The sequence below is a fragment of the Lithobates pipiens genome, unplaced genomic scaffold, assembly GCF_037356315.1.
Source record: "Lithobates pipiens isolate NorthernLeopardFrog02 unplaced genomic scaffold, aLitPip1_a1.2 Scaffold_30, whole genome shotgun sequence".
Classification (NCBI taxonomy): Eukaryota; Metazoa; Chordata; class Amphibia; order Anura; family Ranidae; genus Lithobates; species Lithobates pipiens.
The window spans coordinates 48,940,608-48,962,669 of record NW_027507791.1 but is presented as its reverse complement, the minus strand read 5'-3'; the positions used below and the strand labels follow the sequence as shown (position 1 = coordinate 48,962,669).

The window sequence follows — 22,062 nt, the reverse complement described above, 5'->3', positions numbered from 1 at the left end:
CTCGTCCAACATCAGTGCCTGACCTCACACATGGTCTTCTAGAAGAATGGTTATACATTCCCATAGACACACTCCTAAACCTTGTGGACGGCCTTCCCAGAAGAGTTGGAGCTGTTATAGCTGCAAAGGGCGGGTCAACCCAATATTGAACCCTACGGACTAAGACTGGGAGGCCATTAACCACTTAAGGACCGCCGCATGGCAATGTACGTTGGTGCAATGGCACCGACAGGCACAAGCACGTACATGTACGTGCTCGCCTTCCAGCGGGTGGGGGGGTTCGATCGGACCCCCCTCCCGCTGGATGCGGCGGTCCGTTTTGCTGCAGGAGCGATCCGAGATGAGGGGATGGCCGTTGGTTTCTGGCCATCCCCTCTCGATCGCTCCTGGCGAATGAGAAGCTTCCACGGCTGTGTATAGTAAACACAGGCAGGGAGGAAGTGATGTCATTCTCCTCGGGGCGGTCTTTTTGACCGGACTGCGAGGAGAACAGAGAAAGTAAGTGCAGCAACACTACACTGACATGTAGGTACACAAACCCCCCCCCCCCCCCCCCGATCGCTAACAGTTTTTTTGGTAGCGTTTTATATTTAAATCCGGAAGGCAGTGCTTGGTTTTCGGGGTCCCGTACGCGGCTAGGCTCCCAAAAAGTCCCCCACATGTGGTATCCCCGTACTCGGGAGAAGCAGCAGAATTTATTTTAGGGTGCAATTTCACTTATGCCCATAGCATGTGTGAGCAATATATCATTTAGTGACAACTTTGTGCAAAAAAAAAAAAAAAAAAAAAAAAAAAAATTGTAAAATTCCTGCAAAATATAAAATATTTCATGGACTCAACATGCCTCTCAGTAAATAGCTTGGGGTGTCTACTTTCCAAAATGGGGTCATTTGGGGGGTGTTTTGTGCCATTTTGGCATTTTATGGCCTTCGAAACTGTGATAGGTAGTGAGGAGTGAAATCAAAAATTTGCACCCTTAGAAATCCTGAAGGCAGTGATTGGTTTTCGGGGTCCCGTAAGCGGCTAGACTCCCAAAAAGTCCCACATATGTGGTATCCCCGTACTCAGGAGAAGCAGCAGAATATATTTTGGGGTGCAATTCCACATATAACTATGGCATGTGTGAGCAATATATCATTTAGTGACAACTTTTTGTAAACTTTTTTTTTGTGTCATTATTCAATCACTTGGGACAAAAAAAAAAAAAAAATATTCAATGGGCTCAACATGCCCCTCAGCAATTTCCTTGGGGTGTCTACTTTCCAAAATGGGGTCATTTGGGGGGGGGGGGGGGGGGGGTTTGTACTGCCCTGCCATTTTAGCACCTCAAGAAATGAGATAGGCAGTCAAATTAAAAGCTGTGTAAATTCCAGAAAATGTACTCTAGTTTGTAGACGCTATAACTTTTACGCAAACCAATAAATATACACTTATTGACATTTTTTTTTTACTAGAGACATGTGGCTGAATAAATTTTGCCCTAAATGTATGACTAAAATTGAGTTTATTCGATTTTTCTTATAACAAAAAGTAGAAAATATATTTTTTTCCTCGAAATTTTCGTTCTTTTTCGATTTATATCGCAAAAAAAAAAAAAAAAAAAAAAAAAAAAAAAAAAAAAAAAATCGCAGAGGCAATCAAATACCATCAAAAGAAAGCTCTATTTGTGGGAAGAAAAAGGACGCAAATTTCGTTTGGGTACAACATTGCATGACCGCGCAATTACCAGTTAAAGCAGTGCAGTGCGAAATTGTAAAAAGACCTCTGGTCCTTAGGCTGACAATTGGTCCGGGGCTGAAGTGGTTAAAGTTCATGTGTGTGTCACAATACTTTTTGACAATATAGTGTATATTGGAGCATGCTTTATAGGGATTTTCACCTTCTTCTAGGCCAGTTGTAAGTTGAGGGTTCTAAAGGATGCAGGTTTTGAATATATTTTGTTCTTTGGTTGAATTAAAAAACAAAAACAAACATACAGGGTTCTTTTTGCAACCAACGCAAAATTATAGATTAGATATAAAAAATAAAATAAAAAAAATAATAAAAATATAAAATAAAAAACTTGATTTTTTTTTAAATTATTTATTTATTTTACAAAAAATTTAAAGTATGAATCTTAATAACTTTTGTTGTCCCTTGGTACCAGTAAAGTCCCTTAATTTTGTCTTTTTCCCTAATGGGATAAGATTTATTCAGATACAAAAAAAATAAAAAGACATATTAATAAGTCAAAATACCATTTAATAAGATATCTATTCACATTGAGAAAAATGAGGCATTGATCAATACCAAAATGGGTAGAGTTAACTTAGTACTTCAATCGCTCATTATCTGAGAGGTCCCTTGTTTTGTGCAGAATCAGCACTATTGCACTTCACAGAGTAATACCCAAAAGAAACAGCAGGTGGCAGTGCACGGGAGCAGCGCCCTGTCCTGTAACGTCAGCAGATAAGACGTGACACATAATCGTTGGTGTTGATAACAGGACGACCAATGCAAAAAACAGACATTTAGGGGTCAAGGTAGACAGTTAGGAGATTGTTCTCAGCATCTGAGGCTCAATAGATTGTCCCGAAAGACAAACAGGAAAAAAGAAAAAAGTGGAATGTGTTAATCCATTGAAATATATAAAAAAAAAAAAAAAAAAAAAAAACACGAGGCTGTGCTATTGGATTAGAGGCAGAGGACTGCGTTGCGTAGTCTGTAAGGTGTTCCATCATTGCCTTGCGTGAGATACACAATTGGTTATTTGAGTCCATGGTTCACGCAAAAGTGCCACTGATTGCAGATCGCGGCTTCTATCTACAGACACATGTGTCACTTGACCACTGCAGCACCAAATCTGGGCTGAGATCATCGGAGGTGGTAGCACCAGCTGAAAATTTTCAGCTCTTCATGGAAAGTGGTGGGGGTTAAGACTTGAAAAAGGGTCTGCGGCTGTTGGCCAAGTCATACTTATCTCCAAGAGGAATATAGACGAGTCCTACCCAAGTCCGGGGGGGGGGTGGTTTACCTGGAAGACTATGAGCCAAGGTCCCAGTAGACATCACACCCAATTAGGGCAGATGAGGTGGTTATCCACCAAAAGCTGAGGTGGTAACTATTTTGGCCACATAGAAGACGAGAAGACACTTGAGGTCTCCAGATGAGTTGGTGTGCCACCACAAGCTGAGACAGTAAACTATTGGCCACATAGAAGACGAGACCCTTGTTGAGATTCCCAAAACAGATCCATCAAAATGGTTGGTGACGAGGCCTTTGCTTAGGAGGTTTGGCACTGCATAGGGTGGTAGGAGTCATTATCTTCTTCATAGACCTCCCTTCTGTGTTGGTCTCTCTGGTCCTCATGTGGGTCGTAATCTGTTAGGTTGACGTCTTCTGTATTATCGGGCAAGTTTGGCTTTGATTTAGATGGGAATATCTCTTGAAGCTCTTGCAGACGGTCAGTGGGAATCCAGCCAGGTTTGGGGAAAATTACCTAAAAAATAAATAAGTAAATAAAATAAAAAAAGTTATACATTTGATGTTGCTTATCAATAGTAAACCTGAGCTTGAGATTATGCGCACAACCACCTTGATGAAGTTAACTTCACATTGGAAGCCCCTCTTTACACCAGAGGTTCCCCATAAATGAGAGCCCCCATCACATAAGAGTACTACCATGAGAGACTATTGAAGACCAAAAAGAGGTCCTGGGAGCCACACATCAAAAAAAAAATAAATAAAAAAAAAAAAAAACTGTCCAGCCCGATGAAACGTACAGGGGTACAGGCCCCCTCCCCCATGCGTTTCGTCGCACCCACAGAGCTTAGTCATGGGAATACCTTCATGAAAGAGTACCCCCCATGAGAGCGTACCCCATGGCAAAGTAACCCCATCACCATAGAGTCCACCCATCACAGAGTCCTCTCATTACATCAAAGTCTCCCCTTTTTTACATCATAGCACCTACCTGTTGGCTCCAGAAGCCAGGCAGATGGCGAGAGGTGAAGGCCCTGCATGCTACCTGCCCTGGATCAGAGTAATGCATTGCCATGGTGAGGGCAGACCGCCCGTTAATACCATAGCAGCAAAGTAAGCTGTGCGTGTTGCCCTAGAGCATCACTGGCTATAACGGCGCCGATGACCAGCTCACCTGCACCATGGCAAGTCATGATGCTGGTCCAGGGCAAACTGGATTCTGTGGGCAGCACCCCAGAGGAACCCAAAGAGCACCCAGTTGGGAAACCCTGCCCTAGACAAAAGCAAGCATTTAACCCTTGCAGAACTTGAAGGGGGCGGGTAAGCAAGTTTTACATTTTTTCCCCGGAATTCAACTTTAAGGCCGCTCGTTTACTAGGAATGGGTTGCCAACGTATGGGACTGGTCTGAAAAATTGGGAGACAAGAGCCTTTTTATTTAACCACCGCTTCCTGCCCACCCAACGTCATTGACTTTGAGTGGTGGTATCTGAATGATGGGTGCAGTTACAGTAATCCTTCAGATATCTTATTAAAGAGCCAGCGATTCCCTTAACCATAAGAACAATCATAGCGGCTGTTCAGCCGCTGGATCGTTCTTATTGGGCGGCAGGAGGGGGCGCCCCACTCGATTAACCGGTGTAGGAACCGACCAGGCTGGATGCTGACCATAGAGATTTCCAGCGGCCCAGATGGTCCCCGGAGTCTCTATGATTGTTTGGAGGCCAGGCGCGATGTTATGATGTCACGCCCCGGCCTCTGCATTTGAAAAAATGTCGCCGCCTCAGCTGGGAAGCCAAGATTTTTTTTTTTTTTTTTTTTTCAGCCTTCCCAGCCTAGAGGCGAGATCTGAGGACCTGTCACCAACTATTCCTGTTACAAGAGATGTTTACATTCCTTGTAATAGGAATAAAAGTGATAAAAAAATTAAATAAAAAAGCATTAAAACTAGCAAAAAAAATAAAAAATAAAAAGATAATAGTTTTTTTTTTTACATTTTAAAAGCGCCCCTGTCCCCGCGCGTTCACTCGCAGAAGCGAACGCAAGTCACGCCCACATATGTAAACGACGTTCAAATCCCCCATGTGAGGCATCACCGCGAACGTTAGAGCGAGAGCAATAATTCTAGCACTAGACCTCCTCTGCGACGCTAAACAGGTAACCTGTAAAAATATTAAAGTCTCGCCTATGGGGATTTTTAAGTACGAGCGTTTGGCGCCATTCCACGAGCGTGTGCAATTTTGAAGCGGTCTCGGCCTTAGGAAAGGCCACGGCATCGGCCTAGTTTCGGAGCGGCAGCCATCTTAGTGCACCCGTCAAATGACAGAGCGATCACTTGTAAACAAACTGGCGTCATGATGATGCTGGTTCCTCTCTCCCCTCTGTGTACCGATCTGTATAGTGGAGGGGAGAGATCGGATGGCAGCAGCGCTGTGGACTGGATCTGTAGTGCCCACAGCGCTGCTCAGTGACAAATTGCAGTCACGGCCATCCCTCCATACCCTGCCAATACTCTGCCATACCCTGCCGTTCCCAGCCAATATTACAGTGGGGGAGATGTATATTACAGTGGGGACTATATGGTGGTGGAAATTTCACAGGTTTTTTGCAAATTCAATTATTATTTGCTGATCCGAAAAATAATCCGATCCGTGACTCGGATCCGAGGAACGATCCGATCCGTGAGTTTTTTGATCCGTTGCACCCCTATATGATACCTTGAACTGGATGATGAGGTTCCCCTTCTCCAAGGGATCGCGGTACTTGGGCATCCCCGCTTTCAGAATACACTTTGTTTCATCAGGTCTGATCACCTCCCCTAAATATAAAAAAAAAAAAAGTGTAAAATTATAAAGTGCAAAGAAACAAAACACCCCGCTCAACCGCATACAGCTTCTTGTGGCCGGGAACCGGTGCTCTGGCTCAAGTGCCTCCACCCTCCAATAAAAGATGTAATAAGATTAAGCCAGCTACTCAGTGACATCCATTTGTGAAAATCTTTATTGGCTATAACATGTTTCAGCTAAAAAGCCTTACTCCTAGCAATGCTAGGAGTAAGGCTTTTTAGCCGAAACGCGTTGAGAAATGCTATGAATAAAGCTTTTTGTCTAAAACAGAATAGCATGCTACTGCCGTACCCTATTTTTTAGCCAATAAAGATCTGCACTAATTGATGTCACGGCGGAGCCGGCTCGATCCTATCATTGTAAAATTAGAAGATGCACAGATAAATGGAGGCAACACTTTTGTTACCCCAAAAAAATAAAAAAAAAATAAAAAAACACACAACTGCAAACGTGTGGCATCTAAAAGTATATTTGAAACCAAAACTTTTCTAACTTTGGGTGAAGGTGTTTTGGGTCTGTGTCCCTGTATGTCCCAGAGACACAACAGGAAGAGGAAATTCTCTTAGTTGTCGCCTCAATAGATGTTCACAGAAGAAAAATTTCCCTTCGTCTGTTCTAGAGACAGCTGTAACATTTTCTTCCTATCACATTCCGTTTACCAGAGCAAATATTTACCAAGCCAAGGCACAAAATAGACCAACACTACACAACCACTTATGATCACTTGGACCTTGTGATTGGATGCCCTTAAAGACTTTTGCTGGACTGACCAACTGGATGGAGGTTTTGTGCACCAAGGAATCTTCTCTATGGAATTCCATCCCAGGCCAGAAAAAGGGAAGTGGGGATGGTCTACTGAGCCTACCCCACCACACCCCAAGTGCAATAACACTACAAGAAACACTAAAAAGGACTCAGCACCTGGCTGTGATGTTATGAGGATGGTCCTGCCGTCCAGCGTCTGGACTTTCTGCTTACAGCCACAGAGGGCATCAGCGAGAGAGATCTCCAGCTTCATGACCAGATCGTTGTCCTTCCTCTGAAACACCGGATGTTCTTTCTGCTTCAAGACGATGATGATGTCACCAGGCTGCAGGCCCGGAGACTGATCCCCTTCGCCGTGAAATATCATCTTCTGTCTGTTCTTCATACCTGGAAAGAAAAGACGCCATTTCATTTTACAGGCAAGTCCTTTAGAAAAAGGATACCATAACATGCAAGACAGCTGCAGATGAAAACATCAAACGTCCTCTGGATGTGGACAGCACAGTGGCTAACTGGTTAGCAAGGAGACCTTGCAGATCTGTGCTCCTTGGATCAGTTCCCACTAGGGACCAAATCGCCTTTGGGATAATGAGGATTCTCTCCCAAGTTACAAAGACATTGTTTTGGCTGCCACCCAGGATCTATATCAGCCTTTCTCAACCAGGGTTCCATGGAACCCTAGAATTCCTCCAGAGGTTGCTAGGGGGTTCCTTGAGCTTCGGCTGACTGACCTCCCTTCTGATGGTGCCTAGATAGTTCCAGGTCAAAACACTACTTGTCAAAGCCAGAAGCATGACATCAGTGGTTCTTTTAGTTGTCTGTAAGGGTGGCATTCGGACCACCACTGAAAGGAGGATTCTTCCCACTGGCCACCAATGTAAGGGGAATTCTTCCCACTAATGTAAGGGGCATTTTTCCCACTGGCCACCAATGTAAGAGGCATTTTTCCCACTGGCCACCAATGTAAGAGGCATTCTTCCCACTGGCCACCAATGTAAGAGGCATTCTTCCCACTGGCCACCAATGTAAGAGGCATTCTTCCCACTGGCCACCAATGTAAGAGGCATTCTTCCCACTGGCCCCCAATAAATTGGTTTTAGTAAGGGTTCCCGAGACACAAAAACTATTTTAGGGGGTTGCTCTGGGGTAAAAACCATTGAGAAAGGCTGGTCTATAGACTCTAAGGCCGCGTACACACGCGGGGACTGTTCGCTCAACTTTGTCCGTCAAACAGTTTCAGCGGACAGTCCGCTCAAAATTAGCATGGACGGACTTGCCCACACACGACGAACGAACAGTCCACTGAAACCGTGCGCGATGACGTGAACGGCACGTACGACGGGACTAGAAAACAACGTCCTATACACTGCAATGCAAACTTCGGCGTGTAAATCCTTTCTGAGCATGCGCGGAACTTAGTTTGACGAACAAGCCTACACACGGGGGGACTGTTCGCTGAAACAAAGTTTCAGCGGACAGTTTTTCGGAATTTCCGAAAAACTTTGTTCAGCAGACTGTCCGCTGAAACTGTCCGCTGAAAGCCCACACACGAGCGGACTGTCCGCCGAAAAACACTGTTCAGCGGACAAAGTTGAGCGAACAGTCCCCGCGTGTGTACGCGGCCTAAAAGTGCCATGTAACTTGTCCACAAATTAAATTAGTCTTTAGTTTCTTGTTTAGAGAGCCAATGCTCGTGTTTGTGTGAAGACCACCCACCAGAATCTCCATCCATACAAGGTCAAGCCATCTTGTAGGATCTCACATATAAACGTAACCCTGAGTGTTGTCACTCAAGCACTGGTCGCGTGGAGGACACAGAAGGAGCTACGTTGGAATAAATGCAGAAACAAAAAAATGCAGTGAGAAACCAATGGACCCCCATTGAATACTACAGCCAGGGATCGAGCCTTAAAAGTAAACCTGCACCCGCCAAAAAAAATAAAAATAAAAATATGCAAACTGATCATAGCTAGTAGTAGTTTTTCACATTCAACTGGCCTTGTTCGATAATGTTGAACATGTTTCGTAGACTCTCCAGGTCACATCTGTTCTGATGAGAGTCAGGAAGATACCCCCAACATTAATATCCACAAGAGGAACTTTGTTCTAGTTACATAATCCCATTCTTGGTGTCAAGAAGTCTGCATAGGCGTTAATCCACTGTCAAGTCACATGGCCGAAGGTGTAAACTGCTGCCGGAGTATAGATGCTAAAATGGCATTATATGTGGAACACAGATGGCCACAAAGGCAACAACCCATTTAGAGATGGACTTTCAAGTTTAATGTTGATGTCCTTAGTCTTATAAACCAGTTGTCCTCTCTGTCAAAAATGTGAACCTCACCATCCTCAAAAGGACTGCTTAGTCTTGACCTGTAGAACCTTCCCTCCTTTGTTGAGCCATTTATTTGTTGAGAGGTTGCTACATCTCCCCAATGTACATCTTCGTATTCCATACTACACTGCACTACCTACACCAAAAGAGTTTAACAAATGACAACTAGTCTGCAAGAGGCCATCTGCGTCCGACTGGACCAAGCAGCAAGAGGCCATCTGCGTCCGACTGGACCAAGCAGCAAGAGGCCATCTGCGTCCGACTGGACCAAGCAGCAAGAGGCCATCTGCGTCCGACTGGACCAAGCAGCAAGAGGCCATCTGCGTCCGACTGGACCAAGCAGCAAGAGGCCATCTGCGTCCGACTGGACCAAGCAGCAAGAGGCCATCTGCGTCCGACTGGACCAAGCAGCAAGAGGCCATCTGCGTCCGACTGGACCAAGCAGCAAGAGGCCATCTGCGTCCGACTGGACCAAGCAGCAAGAGGCCATCTGCGTCCGACTGGACCAAGCAGCAAGAGGCCATCTGCGTCCGACTGGACCAAGCAGCAAGAGGCCATCTGCGTCCGACTGGACCAAGCAGCAAGAGGCCATCTGCGTCCGACTGGACCAAGCAGCAAGAGGCCATCTGCGTCCGACTGGACCAAGCAGCAAGAGGCCATCTGCGTCCGACTGGACCAAGCAGCAAGAGGCCATCTGCGTCCGACTGGACCAAGCAGCAAGAGGCCATCTGCGTCCGACTGGAACAAGCAGCAAGAGGCCATCTGCGTCCGACTGGAACAAGCAGCAAGAGGCCATCTGCGTCCGACTGGAACAAGCAGCAAGAGGCCATCTGCGTCCGACTGGAACAAGCAGCAAGAGGCCATCTGCGTCCAACTGGTACAAGCAGCAAGAGGCCATCTGCGTCCAACTGGTACAAGCAGCAAGAGGCCATCTGCGTCCAACTGGTACAAGCAGCAAGAGGCCATCTGCGTCCAACTGGTACAAGCAGCAAGAGGCCATCTGCGTCCGACTGGAACAAGCAGCAAGAGGCCATCTGCGTCCGACTGGTACAAGCAGCAAGAGGCCATCTGCGTCCAACTGGTACAAGCAGCAAGAGGCCATCTGCGTCCAACTGGTACAAGCAGCAAGAGGCCATCTGCGTCCAACTGGTACAAGCAGCAAGAGGCCATCTGCGTCCAACTGGTACAAGCAGCAAGAGGCCATCTGCGTCCAACTGGTACAAGCAGCAAGAGGCCATCTGCGTCCAACTGGTACAAGCAGCAAGAGGCCATCTGCCTCCAACTGGTACAAGCAGCAAGAGGCCATCTACGTCCAACTGGTACAAGCAGCAAGAGGCCATCTACATCCAACTGGTAAAAGCAGCAAAAAAAAAAAAAAAAAAAAAAGAGGCCATCTATGGCCAACTGGAACAAATGGGGAAAAAAGGGGCCATATACGTCCCAACTGGAACAAATGGCAAAAAGGGGCCATCTACGTCCAACTGGAACCTAGATGGGATAGAGGCCTTCACCACCATCTCTCTTCTACTTATAATACCACCGTTTTATAATCTCCCAGCAATTTGGCATTAGGGGCCTAGGAGGTATTCTTGAACTTTTGGAAGAATCATGAGACCGGGTGACTTGCCACTGTTTTTTCATTGTGGAAGACAACAAACAATACACAATAGACAATTATTAGGGTACAACAGTCCCATACAATGGAAATACCCATGTCCCCGTTCATCCAAAACTTCTCCCTGCACCTTCACTTTCCCCAACTACCTCTTACCCTACCTTTTGCCTCACTAGGCCCTCCACATGATGTCAGCCCCTATATTTATATGGGCCTTCATCAAGATGGTTGCCAAATTTTTGTGCGATTTCAGTATCCACTAGGATCACCGTCCTCCCCAAGAAGGGAGACATTCTCACCAGACTCGTGTCAACCTGAAAGAGCATCATGGTGCCACCTTCAGGTTGGATGACATACCGCAGCTTGCCCCTGCCCTCAAGTTCACAGATTCAGCCATGTGAATAGAATGACCAACACATGTGCAGGCTACCTGGCACCCAGGATGGGATTAGGTAACCAGGACAGGGAGCTTCCACAACTTTCACACCTCCTATCCTCTACTTAGACAAACAACAACTGTCTTGGCACATTCCATGGGGATTAGCTTAAGGTGTTATCAGTGTGGATATAAATGTTGGGGTATCTTCCTGACACTCATGAGATCTGAAGAAGTGTCTTGGAGAATCTACGAAGTATCTACAACATTCCAGAATAAGGCACCAGGATTTGCATCAGTGTCATGGCTTTAAATTACATTGAATGACCACTAGGGAATATCGGGAAGGCCAACACTATGATTCTGGTCTTCAACCAATTTGAACGGACCAGGTTTTTTGACATTGTCATTTACCATATGATAAAGTGTTCTGTTGGGCTGAGGTTCAGGATCTTACAGAACAACTCAAGGCCTAATAAAATTGGAGCTCCATTTTATTGTAGAGAAGAGTTGCAGATGAGAATGCCAACCTTTGTCTATGTGGACTGTCAAGATTTTCTTCTCCCGCACCACCTTCCGCCCATCGCAGTAGAGGCACCGATCACGCGTCTTTATGCATTCGCCCTGGCCTTTGCAGTCCGAACAGGTACTCTGGATGGAGTGCACCACCCCTGGAATCCGACCCAAGACACGCACCTCCACGCCCGTCCCCTGACACCTGCGGCACCGCACTTCCGATCCCTGCCGAGCGCCGGACCCTGCCGAGAGAAGAAGCATTAAAAATAAAAATAAAAAAAAATAATAAAAAAAAAAGTTAATGCATACGGAGTTTGAATTTATATTCACTAAAGATAAAAAAAAATATATATATTTTTTTTTATTTAGCCAGGAAGATTTTAAGATACCTATTAAAATGCCCATTAAATTTGATGTAGTTCTATATCCAGCCAGCAGATGGAGTCAGTTGGCAATTGAACTCAATGAATCATCTAAGCCGGGGATATGCAATTAGCGGACCTCCAGCTGTTGCAGAACTACAAGTCCCATGAGGCATAGTAAGACTCTGACAGCCACAAGCATGACACCCAGAGGCCGAGGCATGATGGGACTTGTAGTTCTGCAACAGCTGGAGGCCCGCTAATTGCATCTCCCCTACACTGAATTGTAGGTTTCAAATAGACAATGGGAGCCGCTTGTCTTGTTAGGTAACCCATTGCCCTCTGGGAATCCTTTGCCATACTTAAAATGGAGAAAGAAAGAAAGAAAGGAAAGAAAGAAAGAAAGAAAGAAAGAAAGGAAAGAAAGGAAAGAAAGGAAAGAAAGGAAAGAAAGGAAAGAAAAAGAAATAAAAGAAAAGAAAGACCTTTAAATAATAAAAAATATATATTAATATAAATAATAATATATATATTTTAATAATAAAATGATGAGAATCAATTTCAGCCTATGGGGCTACAGGATGAATGCTCCAAGATGAAGATGAAGGCCCGGTGATTCCATTTTAATGGAAACCTGATTGCTCACTTGCTGGCAAAAGTTAAGAGAGGACCAGGGGACTGGGGGCAATTTTTTTTTTTTTTTTTAAAGATATAATCATATACTTATCCATTAAGTGCATTTCTACATACAGCTAGGGGTAGTCAGTGACTGACACCAGAAAGGAGAAATTGTCCCAGGAGTCCATGATGAATTGCTCAGGAGGGGGTTTGACTTTAATAAAATGTTCCCTCTGAAGCACTTACCTTTACACTTCAGGCAGATGACATTCTTCTGAATAGACAGTTTCCTTGTGGCCCCGTTGTATAGGTCTTCCAGAGAAACCGAGAGGCAGTGAGTGACTGTCTTTCCTAAATAAGAGAGGGTTACAATATTATTTATTAATATATATATATATATATATATATATATATATATATATATATATATATATATATATATATATATATATATATATATATATATATATATATATATATATATTATAGCACGGGCATCTGTACCTCCTGTGCACCTTTACCTGGCTAACCTCAACTGCTCTGCTGTATTAAGATCTCCAAACAGACTTTATACACTATATAGCCAAAAGTATACAGCTACACCGCAAATGACCAAGTTCAAGTGTTTCCAGTGAAGGGACGACCAGCATAATTGAACCCACTTCCTCAGAGCTCAAACCCTCATGGATCCGCCCCCTACCCTGTGACTGGACAATGAAAGGAGGAGCAGCACGGTGATGAGTTTCTCTCCATCATTTTGCTCTCTCCTCCTGTTAGCGTGCTCCCTGTCAGCACATGAACAGGTTGGCTGCTTCTACCTCAATCAGTCTGAGCTCTGCAGCACAGAGGCGGCAAACGGCTGACACCAAGTAGTATTTAGATACTTACATTTAATGACATATTAATAAATAAAATAAAAATAAAATAAATAAAAACCCTGGTGTGCTGATTATTTTTTTTTTACCTATAAGTATTAATAAATACATGCATAGGTTTGTGTTTTCTTTTTTTTTTACATGCCTAGAGTTCAACTTTAAACTGGTCAAGGCCTGCAAAAAGAAGAAAAAGGGTCTACATGTGGCTTAGCCGGGCATGTCTGAACCTGAGAATTTTTTTTTCCTTTAGCCAGGAAGATTTTAAAATACTTATTAAATGCCTATTAATTTGATGTACTTCTTTATCCAGCCAGCAGATGGAGCCAGTTGGTAACTGAACTCAATGAATCGTCTAAGCTGTTGGCACCTCCCCTATGCTGCATTTGAGGTTTCAATTAGACAATGGAAACTGCAAAGTGAGCCGCTTGTCTTTTTATGCAACCCATTACCCTCTGGGAATCCTTTGCCATACTTAAATGGTTTATTACTTTTTTTTATGGTTTATTAAATAGTTTATTCATACAGCAGGGTTGTCCACTGTACTGGGGCAATAGCAGGATTATAAACCATACCCCAAGGTAGGTAGAGCATGGCCAGTCTATGCATTGCAACAATAAAGGGTCCTTTTTCATATAAAACATTCAGTGTGTGAATGTCTCAAGCTTTGAATCAGCTGTCACAAATAATCCTAGATTTTGCCTAAAATGTTTTTTTTCCCCCCTACAACTCCATCTAGTGGCCATAATGTGTTTTCATTTCTGGGAAATTCCACATTATGGCCACTAGATGGAGCTGATGATCATAGGAAATAAGTATATTAGACAAATTGCAGTATTATTTGTGACAGCTGACCGAAAAAGTCTACTATAAAAAGGGACCCATTAGTCTCTGGTTATAATGATAGGTGTATGAAAGAACGCTATGAAAAACATTTTTGTGTGTGTGTGTGTGTGTGTGTGTGTGTGTGTGTGTGTGTGTGTGTGTGTGTGTGTGTGTGTGTGTGTGTGTGTGTGTGTGTGTTTCACCCTCCAGATTCTCACCTTTTCTCTCTCCTCTAGACCGACTTCTGGATCGGGTTCCGAAGAAGAGATCGAAGATGTCCATAGGTGAGCTACATGTCCCTCTTTGGAAGGAGCCATTCCCGTTAATGGCCGATTCCCCACCTCGGTCGTACAGCTCCCTCTTGCTAGCGTCGGAGAGGACTTCATATGCTTTGGAGATCTGTTTAAACTAAAAAAAAGTTTTTGCTTGCGACACATCTTACTTCTCCCATCACCCAAGTGGTCAATGTTAGCCATCTTCAAGGACTACAGTCCCGGAGAATTGGGTTCATCCAGCACGTCCAGGGGTTAGGTTCCTGGTCCCTCAAGGAGTCATGTGGTTCCTTCTGTGTCATGTAGTCATCTAGAACTGGTGGAAGGAACCACAGAGCTCCCTGAGGGACCAGGAACCCAACTCATGGATGAACCCAATTCCTTGGCATCGTAGTTCTCAAAGACAACCATGATCAATAGCTTGGGTGGAAGGACAGGTAGGTACATTAGGTCTTCTTTAAAAAAAAAAAGGGAAATTTTTATATAGTAGGATTTTAAAAGCAGCATACTTACCTTTTCACCTGCGTTGGGGTTCTTGTCGGGGTGGTACTTTAGAGCCAGTCGTCTGAACGCCCGCTTTATCTCGTCAAAGGAAGCCCTCGGCGAAACACCCAAGATGTCATAATATGCCGTTTCTCTGACCATTTTCTGCAGGAAAAAATAAATAATTTTTACTGAAAAGAACTGCTAAGCCATTTCCTTAAATCTTGTAAAGCCTACACATTTACCTGTGACATCACATCCTCGGTGAGGTCAGTGCTCTCTAGTGAATGGATAGGCTGCATTCTCTGTGATGTCACTAGAGAGCGGTGGTGACATCACTGAGAATGCAGCCTATCCAATCACTAGACACCAGTGACATCACTGAGAATGTAACCTCCATACATTAGAGAGCGGCGTGTCCCTAGAGATGCCCAGCATTAATATCACATAACTGCAGATCACACGGACACTCCAATACACAAATCCTGACTTTAGTTACTGAAGTCAGAGATCTGACCCGCCCCCCCCTGTCATCTGCTGCCTCTCCCCATTGGTCCATCATGGTAATGTTTCATAGAGACAGCCTGAGAATGCAGTCGATCCAATCACTAGAGAGCGGTGACATCACTGAGAATACAGCCTATCCAATCATTAGAGAGTGGAGTGTCCCTAGAGATGCCCAGCATTAATATCACATAACTGCAGATCACACGGACACTCCAATATACAAATACTGACTTTAGTTACCGAAGTCAGAGCTCTGACCCGCCCCCCCATCACCTCCTGCCTCTCCCCATTGGTCCACCATGATAATGTTTCATAGCGACAGCCTGAGAATGCAGCCTATCCAATCACTAGCGAGCGGTGACATCACTGAGAATTCCGCCCTTTTCAAACACTAGCGATCGGTGACATCACTGAGAATGCAGCCTATCCAATCACTAGAGAGCGGTGACATCACTGAGAATGCAGCCTATCCAATCACTAGAGAGCGGTGACATCACTGAGAATGCAGCCTATCCAATCACTAGCGAGCGGCGACATCACTGAGAATGCAGCCTATCCAATCACTAGAGAGCAGAGTGTCCCTAGAGATGCCCAGCAGTAATATATCACATAACTGCAGATCACACGGACACTCCAATATACAAATACTGACTTTAGTTACTGAAGTCAGAGCTCTGACCCGCCTCCCGTCACCTCCTGCCTCTCACCATTGGTCCACCACGGTAACTTTTCCATAGTGACAGCCCTGACTTTGGTTTCCTTTAGCTTTATGCTGCGATTCTGAAGAGCGAGCGTCTACTCTGTACACGCCCCAGCGTGATCGCAATTCTTTTATCAATCACACCTTACAAATATTTTTGGGACTTTGGGAATATGTTGAGGGGTGAAATGTAACTGAAGAAGATGTTCAGTATATTAGAATACGGCCTGAAGCTGCTGAGATACGGCCTGCTTGTGCCATGTCATTTTTTGGAGTGGAGGCAGCGGCCTCTCTGCCGAGGTTTGACATGGCCCTCCTAATGAAAATAGAGGCTTGCTGCAGCTTCTACTGCCACTACAAGGCGCTGACAATCAGGAGGAAATTATAACATTAGGACAAAAAAATAAGGAAAATCCTGCATTACGGCCACTAGATGGCGCCGATGATCGGAGGAAATGATCATATTAGACAAAATAAGGCAATTTTAAAAAATGCATTATGGCCACTAGATGGCGCTGGTGATTCTTCTTCAGCTCTACTATCAACCATGCAGTGTAAGGGATGGTCTGATTGGATACCATCTAAATGGACTGTCTGGGATTGTCCTCACATTACATCGTTTTGGTGATTCTAAGAGGAGATTGTACAATTAGATTGTAGAGTGTATGGCCAGTGTTAGAGAACAGTCGGTTGTGGAGGGTCAGTATCTTGGAGGGGGACAAATGCTGATCACCGACCAATATTTGTTCTGTCCTAATCAATCACAACATCTTTCCTAGATAAAACACACTTCCCTATCCAGATCGGTTGCTCAGTTGTATCCGTAGGCTGACCACACACTGCGAGATTTTGATCTGGTGGTCAGTTTGAGCTTTATCAGAGTAATAATATGAAGCTCAGCCAATAAGATTTATTGAAGCTGCTTCACCCAATAATCTCATGGAATTGACCAACCAGGATCTACAAATGTATGGTGAGCAGAAGAGATACATTGTATCCTGTGTGTGTTCAGTATTGATCAGTGTAATGAGAGTATTGATCAGTGTGTGGTCGGTATTGATCAGTGTGTGGTCGGTATTGATCAGTGTGTGGTCGGTATTGATCAGTATTGATCAGTGTGTGGTCAGTATAGATCAGTGTAAGTAGAGTATTGATCAGTGTGTGGAGAGTATTGGTTTAGTGTGTGGTCGGTATTGATCAGTATCGATCAGTGTGTGGTCAGTATTGATCAGTGTATGGAAAGTATAGATCAGTGTGTGGTCGGCATTGATCGGTGTGTGGTCGGTATTGATCAGTATCGATCAGTGTGTGGTCAGTATAGATCAGTGTAAGTAGAGTATTGATCAGTGTGTGGAGAGTATTGGTTTAGTGTGTGGAGAGTATTGGTTTAGTGTGTGGTCAGTATTGATCAGTATCGATCAGTGTGTGGTCAGTATAGATCAGTGTAAGTAGAGTATTGATCAGTGTGTGGAGAGTATTGGTTTAGTGTGTGGAGAGTATTGGTTTAGTGTGTGGTCAGTATTGATCAGTATCGATCAGTGTGTGGTCAGTATTGATCAGTGTATGGAAAGTATTGATCGGTGTGTGGTCGGCATTGATCGGTGTGTGGATAGTATTGATCAATGTGTGGTCGGTATTGATCAATGTAAGGTCAGTATTGATCGGTATTGATCAGTGTGTGGTCATTGATCGGTATTGGTGTATACATTGTATCTATCGCTGTATCTGAAGTATGTATACATTGTATTACAGTGGAGGAGGTGAAGCTGGTATCGATCATATATCGGATATCGATGAGTTCCCAGCAGCTGCAGCCCCTACACTGGATTCCAGAACTTTCCCTCCCACACATCTGCCTGCAATCCTCCATAAGGCGGCAGATAATGATTGCACAGTGTATGGACGATCAGGCACGGCTCCCCACTCACCTGTCGCCCGATCTGATCGTCTTTCGGTCCCCCCGGCGATGTCCCCGCTGCACACACACCGATCACCGCCCGCCTGTACCTTTAATTTCTCTCCGAACTCTCTGGAAGCACGGACACGCCCCTAACCCGCCCCAACCACGCCTACTCTCTCCATGCACATTACATTCTGCTCTCTTAGCCGCGCCCTTCAGCCACGCCCACACTTACTATCTGTTATAATCACGCCTTAGTTACGCCCATAGCCGCCTTCCCGTCTCCTTATACCCTCTTGCTTAGTCGCGCCCCTCAGCCACCGAAACCACGCCCGCCTTCCTTATCCGTTATCCGGTGTTCTGCCTAATAGAGTCCGGCCATCGATATGTGTCCGTTCCGTACTGCGCATGCGCAGTACGGAGCAGACGAAGCTTCGGAAAATCTCCGAAGCTGAACGGCGCCTGCGCCGTGAGTGGAGGAGGTAGCCCCACTATCCAAGCGGACATAGGGTTTAGAATTTTAGAGGGCCCCTCGCGGGCGAGCTTCGCTCGCCACGCTTCGGGCTCGGCCTCGCTGCGCTCGGCTCTTTTTTATTCTAACTCTATGTCCACTTGGATAGTGGGGATAGAACCTGGACTCACGGCGCAGGCGCCGTTCGTCCTCGGCAATTTTCGGAATCTGTGCTCCTGTGTACTGCGCATGCGCAGTACGCAGAGGACAGCATCTGATGGAGGACCCTAATTGACAAGACACCGGACACCGTCCTCACTTCTCTTACGCCCTCTTTACTTAGTCACGCCCCTTACTAAACTATGGTAACCACGCCCACAATGTTTATCGCTTCTTTGCACCTTGCAGTCCTAGTCGCCCCCCTCAGCCACAGAAACCACGCCCTCATCCCTGGAGGTCCTCTTGTCGTAACATACCTAGTTACGCCCTTTTAACGCCTAAACCACGCCCTCATTCCTGCACTGTCCTCTCTTCGCTCTACACACCCTCTTTGCTTAGTCGCCGTTCAGCCACCGAAGCCACGCCCACACTTCTTATCTCCTCTTCATATGTCATATTATATATACCTTCGGTAAGTCACGCCCCTCAAGCGCCTCAGCCACGCCCGCATTCCTTATCCAGTATTACACCCTGTCATCTTAGTCGCGCCTGTCAGCCACCCAAACCACGCCCACTCCCTTCGTATCTCCACACCAGCAGGTGTCCTATCATATAAGGTCCCCCATCCGATAGTGTCCGCCAGATGCCGAAAATTGCCGAGGATGAACAGCGCCCAACACTGGGGACGGACAGGGGATCAGGTCACGTGATGCTGGAGAGCCACAGCACAGTGACCTGAGGATTGAAGATGGCGGCTGGGGGGAGGGGGAAATTGTGTAAAAAAAAAAAAAAAAATATATATATATATATATATATATATATATATATATATATATATTAATATAATAAATATAATATAATATAAAAAATATATATATATCATAGTTGCCAACATTGTAAAAAAAAAATTCGGGACACTTTTTTGGCAGTAGGCGGAGTTGTGGTATAATTAGGGGGCGAGGCATGCGTTCATAGGTGTGGCATAGGAAAAGGTAAAAATGCGGGCGCCGCAGTGAAAAATGGGCGTGGTTTACGTAAAATAGTGGGTGTGGCTTACATGGGACGTGGCTCAAAGGGGTGTGGTTAGAGTCTGAGATGAATGCGGGATGGAGAGGGAAAGGAGGGACAGCAGCCCCCCGATCCTACACCACAATAGTAATATGTGTTTTCCAGAGTTTCACAATCAGCAGATAAAGATACTCCAATTACCTGGTGTTGGCGCTTCAATCATCCCGGCGCCATGATTGTTATGGTGTCAGGATGATTGAAGTGCATTATTTCTATTATTACATTGTAATATGAAATGAAATCATTCAACTCACCATAATGCAGAATCAGTGGGAGCCCTGAGCGCGTCACTAGCCACGATGCCTGCCACCAGATGCCATCAGGTGTCCCAAGCGGAGTCTGTCCTTACATCAGGTGCCCCATCAGAGGTACCTTCCTCACATCTGTGTCCATCAGCGGAGCCCCTCCTTACATCTGGTGCTCCCCTGACATCCACAGACCGCCCCCCCACATACTCCAGACTGGCCCCCACATCTCCAGACCGCCCCCCCACATCCACAGAACCCCCCACATCCTGCACAGACCTGCCCCCACATCTCCAGACTGGCCCCCGACATACAACTGGCCCCCGACATCCACAGACTGGTCCCCCACATCCACAGACTGGCCCCCCACATACCACTGGCCCCCGACATCCACAGACTGGCCCTCGACATCCACAGACTGGCCCCCCACATCCACAGACTGGTCCCCCACATCCACAGACTGGCCCCCCACATACCACTGGCCCCCGACATCCACAGACTGGCCCTCAACATCCACAAACTGGCCCCCCACATCCACAGACTGGCCCCCGACATCCACAGACTGGCCCTCACATTCACAGACTGGCCCCCGACATTCACAGACTGGCCCCCACATTCACAGACTGGCCCCCGACATTCACAGACTGGCCCCCACATTCACAGACTGGCCCCCACATCTCCAGACCGCCCCCCCACATCCACAGACCCCCCCACATCCTGCACAGACCTGCCCCCACATCTCCAGACTGGCCCCAACATACTACTGGCCCCCAACATCCACAGTCTGGCCCCCGACATACAACTGGCCCCCGACATCCACAGACTGGTCCCCCACATCCACAGACTGGCCCCCCACATCCACAGACTGGCCCCCGACATCCACAGACTGGCCCCCCACATCCAAAGACTGGCCCCCCACATCCAAAGACTGGCCCCCCACATCCAAAGACTGGCCCCCGACATCCACAGACTGTCCCCCACATTCACAGACTGGCCCCCGACATCCACAGACTGGCCCCCACATTCACAGACTGGCCCCCGACATCCACAGACTGGCCCCCGACATCCACAGACTGGCCCCCACATTCACAGACTGGCCCCCGACATCCACAGACTGGCCCCCGACATCCACAGACTGGCCCCCACATTCACAGACTGGCCCCCGACATCCACAGACTGGCCCCCGACATCCACAGACTGGCCCCCACATCCACAGACTGGCCCCCACATTCACAGACTGGCCCCCGACATCCACATACCATGACTGTCACTGGCCGCCGACATCCGTTGCCGTGCGCAGACATTTAACTGTGGCGCCGCCCACCGCCCTTTACACTGACACAAACACACACTAGCAGCGGGGGTGGGCGGCGCCACAGGTGTAGACCAACTTCTGGTCTTCTTAAAAATGGTGGCCGAATTTCCCGGGACAAAATTAATTCAGGACAAATGTCCTAATCCCGGGAATGTCCCGTGAAATTCGGGACAGTTGGCAACTATGATATATATATATATATATAATTATATATAATTATATCACTATTATCAAAAAAATTAAATACTATTATTTAAACAAATAATACTATTATCTAAAAAAAATAAAAAATATCTCAAAATAAAATTATATAAAAAAAAAAAAAATATATATATATATATATATATATATATATATATTGAAGCAACATCAATTTTATATATATATATATATATATATATATATATATATATATATATATATATATATATATATATATATATATATATATATATATATATATATATAGTACATAATAATAAGTATAAAAAATATAAATAAATAATATTTTAATAATATATAAGAATAAATAATACATACTTTAAATATACAATGATATGTAATAATAAATATATATATTAGATAATAGTATTTTTTTGTAAGATAATAGTACTTTTTTGTTTTTTTACATAATTTCCCCCCTCCCTGACTCCCTAGCTTTATTATATATATATATATATTTTTTTGGTAAATTAGTACATAATAAAAATAAAAATATTGAACAATACATAAGAATAAATTAATTAATTAATATATACTGAATAGTGTAATCATAAAAGATTTACATAATGATATTCCTATAAAAATATGTAATATAGTTAACCAATGGATACAAACAAACCCAAGGATAAACCGAGGAAAAAACCAAGCTT

The 22,062-nt window shown here is 45.1% G+C and overlaps 1 protein-coding gene across 1 annotated transcript; it reads right to left on the bottom strand.

The window, feature by feature from the left end:
- Window positions 1-2,220: 2,220 nt before the first annotated feature.
- LOC143942795 (dnaJ homolog subfamily A member 1-like) lies at window positions 2,221-18,130 on the bottom strand. The gene is made up of 8 exons (XM_077464194.1): window positions 17,981-18,130; window positions 14,876-15,010; window positions 14,309-14,498; window positions 12,640-12,744; window positions 11,428-11,655; window positions 6,728-6,958; window positions 5,678-5,778; window positions 2,221-3,478 (listed from the first exon to the last, which is right to left on the bottom strand). Exons 2-8 carry the CDS (start codon window positions 15,005-15,007, stop codon window positions 3,263-3,265), a joined length of 1,203 nt encoding a protein of 400 aa, XP_077320320.1. The 5' UTR covers window positions 15,008-15,010; window positions 17,981-18,130; the 3' UTR covers window positions 2,221-3,262.
- Between the last annotated feature and the right edge of the window lie 3,932 nt (window positions 18,131-22,062).

What these genes read in the sequence shown, in the direction of transcription:
- LOC143942795 (XM_077464194.1), bottom strand. Translation starts at nt 15,007, where the DNA reads ATGGTCAGAGAAACGGCATATTATGACATCTTGGGTGTTTCGCCGAGG. An exon ending in ACCCCAACGCAGGTGAAAAG is followed by an intron (nt 14,499 to 14,875) that starts GTAAGTATGCTG and finishes ACTTTTTTTTAG; the next exon opens with TTTAAACAGATCTCCAAAGC. An exon ending in CATCTGCCTGAAGTGTAAAG is followed by an intron (nt 11,656 to 12,639) that starts GTAAGTGCTTCA and finishes TTCTCTCGGCAG; the next exon opens with GGTCCGGCGCTCGGCAGGGA.